Source organism: Myotis davidii, unplaced genomic scaffold, assembly GCF_000327345.1.
Source record: "Myotis davidii unplaced genomic scaffold, ASM32734v1 scaffold299, whole genome shotgun sequence".
NCBI lineage: Eukaryota > Metazoa > Chordata > Mammalia > Chiroptera > Vespertilionidae > Myotis > Myotis davidii.
Window position 1 is genome coordinate 8,345,403 of NW_006293088.1, and position 6,298 is coordinate 8,351,700.

General features: G+C 63.8%; 1 protein-coding gene across 1 annotated transcript in view; it reads right to left on the reverse strand.

Moving 5' to 3' along the window:
• Nucleotides 1-6,298, reverse strand: part of CAMTA1 (calmodulin binding transcription activator 1) — a 749,204-nt gene that overhangs the window by 94,650 nt on the left and 648,256 nt on the right. Inside the window, exon 13 of the mRNA XM_006766821.2 lies at nt 2,083-2,217. Within this exon, the coding sequence (XP_006766884.2) occupies nt 2,083-2,217 (135 nt within the window). The remainder of the gene's footprint in view (nt 1-2,082; nt 2,218-6,298) is intronic.

Below are 6,298 nucleotides of genomic sequence, written 5' to 3' on the forward strand. Positions count from 1 at the left end.
ATTTATCAGACTGGGGAAGGGCTGGGAAAATGATCCTTGGGTGGGTCAGTCACTGTGTTCACTCGCTCAGGGAACAAAAGGAGAGAGGGATGTCACTGCTCTCCCACGCAGGGTGGGTCTCAGGCGCCTCTGTCCTGGCCACCCTTCCCCTCCCGTTACTAGAAAGGACACCTGGCCAAGACCCAGGGAAAGGGACGCCGGGGCCTTCAGGGATGATCTGCTCCGCCCCCTGCACGTCCCCTCCCCAAACCTGCCATCTGGCCTGTGGATTCTGCCAGGGCTGGGGGATGCTGATGGCAACTGGAGGCCAGAGCTCTGGGGCCCAGGGAGGGGGCTGCTGGAGAGCCAGCGGCCAGTTGGCAGCAGGCCCATCGCCCGGGGGTGGGCTGGTATGACCGAGGATCTGGGTGTGTTGTTGTGAAGCAGTTAGGGTGGCTTCCTTCCCAGAGGCCTCCATCAGAGCACCCCTCTCCCCCTGCGGGCAACCGCCTGGTGCAGCTGGCTCCTGGGCTCCCCGGGCTGCTGGTGTTCCCTGCGCTCCCAGGCACCACCTGGCTGAGATCTGGCTCTAAAGGACTCCATCTCCAAGGCGGGTCCTGCCTACACTGGTCCCAGCATCCTCCAGGCCACCTGGCGAGGGACCTGCTCACTCAGGGCTCGGTGGAGTTCCCTGCTCGCTTCCTATTTGTCCTGCAAAACTGAAACCGGATTTCCTGAGCCAGAGCCCCTGGTCAGCCTGCCCTTCTCTGTTACACCCCGCAGGCCATCCTCGCAGCTCGGGCTGGCTCAGCCTTAGCCAGGGTCGCTGCCAAGGCCGGCCTGGTGCTCCCAGGCAGCCACTGCCAGGGTGCAGATGCCCGCTGACCCAAAGCCACCTCCCGGGACAGTTCAGAAGGTTCAGTGGCCAGGGCGGCTGCCAGGCACCCTGTCACTGCTGGGCCGGGACTGGGCCGGTGCTGAGGTTGGCACCCTGGGGGGCTCAGGAAAGCTGGCCAGACGTGTGTCAAGCCCAGACACCCGCCGGCAGGCAGTCGGCAGCAAGGGGAGTCTGGGGAGAGAAGGCGAAGGGCCTTGGAGAGGCGGGTGCTCAGAAACTGACCCTGCAGCGGGCCCGGTCAGCTTAGCCAGGACCCAGCGTCTCGGCTGGTGAGGGCTCCAGCTCCGTACCCCACAGGCTGGCGCTCTGCGGGCTGTCCTGGAACTGAGGTCGCGTGCAGCCATCTCTCCCCTTCCCCTCAGTCCGGGTGCAGAGACTATCGCCCAGCACCCAGGCCAACCCCGGGCTTCTCCGCACGTCCATGCCCGGAAGGGCAGGCACCCTCTGAGCTCGCGGCCCCGCCCATCTTTGGCAGCTTCTGTGTGCGGAGGCCCTGGTGCCCCAGGGGGCGCAGCTAACAGTCACCAGCCCCAAGGACACGGCCAGCAGCTCTCGGGGCCTGTCCTTGGCCAGCAAGTCCTGCCGCCCCTGTGGAGCCATGGGTGCTCCCTGGCCCACCCCCTCAGCCACAGTCATAATCCTGGGGTATTACAGAGGTTCTCCAGGGCAGAGGGAAAGTAAAACCGGCCTGGACACGGGGGGCGGGCGTTCCGGGCATCCCTGAGGAGGTTTGGCTCCTCACCATTAAGAGGCAGGAGCATTCACACACAGCCTCTCTCGAGGGCCAGGCTCGGAACCTGAGAGCGGCCCAGCCCCACGCCTCGCCCAGCCTCCCACACGCTTCTGTCTCTGAGCGCTGGGGGCTGGATGGTGGCCTCCAGGCGCTTCAAGGAACAGCCCTGGGGGCAGCAGAGGGTGCTAGGACCCTGCTGCTCGGGGTCTGGCCTCGCAGCGACCAGGGGGCTTGTCCGGCCACTGGCCACTCGGATCCGCTGCCAGGAGTGACAGCTGCAGGCCAAGCTCACATGCTCTTCTCTCCCCGGGAGACACCCACTGAGGGCAGAGACCCAGTCCGGCCTCCTGGAGTGGACACCTACTCTGGTCAGGACCGTGGACACCCGGACACGTCCTCCTTTCCCACACCTGGTCCCTCCGTGTCCCTCTCCCACGGCGCCTGGCACAGTGACCGCGCGCACTGCTCTTACCGTCTAGTGACAGCCAGTCATGCTGTGAGGAGGGGAGTGTGGGCAGGGCCCGCGCTTTGTACTCAAACACCACGGAGTTGGAGATGATCTGGTTGTTGAAGGCAACTTGTAGGGTCACGAGACCAGTGTCATGGGCTGAAAGAAAACAAAGAGCGGTCAGGATGGGGATGGGCACCCTGCATCTTCCTCTCTAGGATCCTTTCCCAGGGAATCCCAGCCGGTCCTGCTCCTCCCTGAGGTCCCAAGGCTGTGCTGCTGCTTCCAGGAGCCTTCCCTGGATCCCGGCTCAGCCAGGTGCCCGGATCACTCCACTCCCGTGTGTCATTGTTTCGGCTCCATGTGTGTGTGAGTGAGTGAGTGAATGAGTGAGTGAATGAGTGAGTGAATGAGTGAGTGAATGAGTGAATGAATGAATGAATGAGTGAGTGAATGAGTGAATGAGTGAGTGAGTGAATGAGTGAGTGAGTGAGTGAGTGCCCCTGCGGCTGACCTCTCCCCTGTCCCATCCCCGGGCAGGGCTCGGTGTCCTTTGTGCTCATTCCTCTGTTTCACCTTCCCCTGCTGGCTCGTCCTGACTCACTTACACGGCCTCGCATGTATTTTTAGAAGTTCTTCCGCCTCCCTGATGAGCAAGAGCTCCGGCGGTGCCCTGGGCCCTGGGGTGCTGGCATGAAGCGTGTGCCCCCTCCAGTGCCTGGCCAGCAAGCTCTGGGAGGCCTCCTGGGCTGCGTTGGCCCCGCCGAGGGGGGCGAAGACGGCTGTTTGAGTGAATGAATGGGCTGTTCTATCAGCGAGAGGCGAGCCCGGCCCCGGCGGAGACCCGCTTTGTTCTGGGGGTGAAGTTGTGGCTCTGGGTCCCTGTTGAGATCTTGGGGGGCTGTGGCCTGGAGGCCGTGGTGGCTGTGCAGGTGGGTGGCCTCGCCCCCGAAAGCATCGGGTTCTGTGCTCTCTGCCCTGCTTTTCTGGAACCGCCGATGCCAGTGCCCGGGGCCTCCCGGGACAGATTCCCAGGAGGACGCACACGGGGATCGTGTTACTGTTTGGCCTGCTGGTCTCAGGAGCTCAGACTGGGGGCGGCCGTCCAAGCCAGCTGCTCCCCAGGGCAGAACAGAGCTCCGCTTCCCTCCACGGTGGCTCCCCGGCCTCACTTCCCGTGGGGACACTGGCTGTCTGACCTGCGGCCTCTGAGCAGCCAGGGGCCGCGTGATGCCATCGTCCCCGGAGCAGGCCTTCAGGAAGTCGCTGCCAGGGATGACCAGTAGGGTCCCCTGGGCTTTGCACCTTGATGGGGTCCCTCAGCTCCAGGCTACAGGCTGGGCCAGCTGGCTCCGTGCTGTGGTCACCCGCCTGCCCTGGGGGTGAGCCTGACTTGCCCACAGGAAGAAAGGATGGTCAGTGCACACCATCTGAGCTCGCTCAGCTCTGCTCCTGGGGGGAGCCTCCTGCCCCTCGGCTGGCCCCCGGGGGGCTCAAGTGTCCTCTGTCCTAGACACCCCGGCTGGAGGGTCCTCCTCAGCTGCTGCTCTTCCTCTGTCTCCTGGCCCTGCACAGTCTCCAGGCCCCGCACACCCTGCCGTGCGCGGGAAGGTGGCGGATTCAAAGGCGGCCTCCCTTCTCCAGGGAGATGAATGGCGAGGACCCGGCACGGCCTCCTGGGTCCCATCCAGCCGCTCACTCTCGCAGGCCCATCCCGCGGGATGCTTCCTGGACTCCCTTTCCCTCCCTTGAGCCAGGCCATCCGTGGGTCCTGGGTCCATGCCCTTCTGTCGTCCCACGGCCACCACACTGTCCACGCGGCATCACTTCCCACTCAGGCTCCTGCACTGGCCTCTGCTGGGGCCCTCAGCACACCTGAGCCCTGTGCCTGCTGGGAAGGTGTCGGGGCCACAGCCGATGCTCCATTAAACCAGTGGGAGCCCTCCTCCCTGAGTCAGGAAAGATCACCCTCTGCCGTCTCCTGTGGTTTCCCTGCTTCTGCTCTTCCTCCCTGGGACCCACTCTCCCACACGCTCAGAATCAGCGTTTTAAGACAGAATTTACATCACGTCACTGCCCACCTAAAACTAATGGCTTCCTGCTGCAAGTAAGACCAAACCAGATTCCTCCCCAGGACTTAGAAGGATGGACACAGTTTCTCCTCCAACCTTCTGTGTTCAGCTCCCCCCACTTGCCAAGCCTCTTCCTGCCTCAGGGCCTTTGCATGTCCTTTGCCCTCTGCCTGAGTGCTTCCCCCATCCCTCCCATGACTGGCTCCATTTCATCACTCAGGTGCCGGCCCTTGTCGGTCTTTCCGAAGGAACTGCCCTCTTCCCGAGGTGCTTCACCCGGTCACCTCGTTTTTAGGGCCCCGATATGATTTCCTCCAGCCTCTTGGTCATTTCTGTGTTCCCTTGTTCTCTATCTCCTGCAGGAAGCAGCAATTCTGTGAGAGCTGGGACTGGGTCTGTCTCCATTTCCTCTAAAGCCCAAGGCCAAGGTCCGTGCCTGGCCTGGGGCGGCCACTCAGTAACTGCTGAGCGCATCGCTTCAAATCGCAGGGCACTTGCTCACCCCCTTATGAATGTCATCTTTTTTTTTTTTTTTAAATGTTTTTTAATGATTATTTTAGAGCGCGAGGAAGGGAGAGGGAGAGAGAGATAGAAACATGGATGAGAGAGAATCATCGATCGGCTGCCTCCTGCACGCCCCCTTCTGAAGATGGAGCCCACAACCCGGTCACGTGCCCTGGCCAGGAATCGAACTGTGACCTGTAGGTTCGTAGGTTGCCGCTCCACCACAGAGCCACGCACCGGGCTTGAATTTCAGCTCCAGCTCGGACGTAGCCCCCAGGGCATCTTCCGCCTTTTGGTGACCTGCAGGCGGCTCCTCTGTCCTCCCGAGCCCGGCCGCCCTTCCCAGTCCCTGTCCCCGCACCGCTGCTGTGGCTGCGCTGGGGCCTGGCTTGCCTGTCGCCCTCCCGGCCTTGGGCCTGGAATCGTGAGGGAGACAGAGCCCACGCCGTGTGTCTGCTGAGCCCGGCGGCGGGGTCCAGTGTCCTCGGTCAGGGTGGACTCCCCGCCCCCATTTGGCTGGGGCGGGTGTGCCCGGCTGTGGGTGGTGCCCCCTCCTGGTGCCCTCTTCCCATGGCACCCTCAGCCCCTCGGGCGCCGGCGTGTGCACAGGGGTCTCGGAGCCCTGCTTTCAGTCAGGCTGCTTGGGTTCTGGCTTCACATGTTCCTTCTTCAAGCTCAGCTCCCCCAGTGCTGACCCCTGAGGCAGCCAGCACCGTCCCCCACGGTCAGGGTCAGGGTCAGGGTCAGGGTTCACGTCTGGCTCTACGCTTTGCTCCGTTTCAGGCACCGACCCGGTACCTGGCAAAGTATTTGATGAATGGAGAAATGAATGAAGGACTGAATGAGTGCAGGCAGAGCTGTCTGACAGGCTGGCATGCTTCAGTGCGGGCCTCAAAGCGAGGTGTCCCAGGGGCCCCCGTCTATGCTGGGCTCCAGCCGCAGGGCCCGCTCTGTCGGCCTCTGAGGCTGTGGCTCTCGTCGCTCAGTGTCCGTTGGTCCGAGCTGTAGGCTGTTAGAAGTCCGGGTGGCGGTGGCCGGCAGAGCCTGCCGGCCGGCTCGGGGACTCAGACGTGCTCGGGGGCCAGGTGGACTGCCCGCTGGGTCCGGTCCTCTCTCCAGCCACCCCGTGGCGGACGCGCGGGCACTGAGCGTGGCCAGGTGCCTCGGGCCGCCCGCACCGGCACTCTCACCCGCCCAGCGGGTTTGAAAGATGCGTAAACGGAGGCTGAGAGAGATCAACCACCGGCTGGTCACACGGACGGACCGGCTGGTCGGGGCTGCGCTGCAGTGTGACCGACCCAGCCCAGCCCCAGGATCTGCCCGTCCGGGCCTAGGGCACTGTCCAGAGGGCACGCAGAGGCCAGTTGTTTTTCTTTGAGGGTCAGATAACTCAGGACGGGCAGGCCCGGGTCCCGCCAGGCAGGGCCAGGTATAGGAAGTGGGGCTATTTATAGGCCAGGCCAGTCCTGTCCCGGCAGCAGGTGATAAGTGGGCAGTTTAACAACACACCACCCTCTCCCCGGGCCCCCTGCACCCTCCTCCCGAGGGGCTGGGACACTCGGCTCAGGCCCCGCTGTGAAGGCCAACCCAGGCCGGGCAGGGCTGCGGGGAGCCAAGGGGGCTGAGTGGGTCCTGGGGAGGCAGCCAGGCGGCAGGGCGGGGAG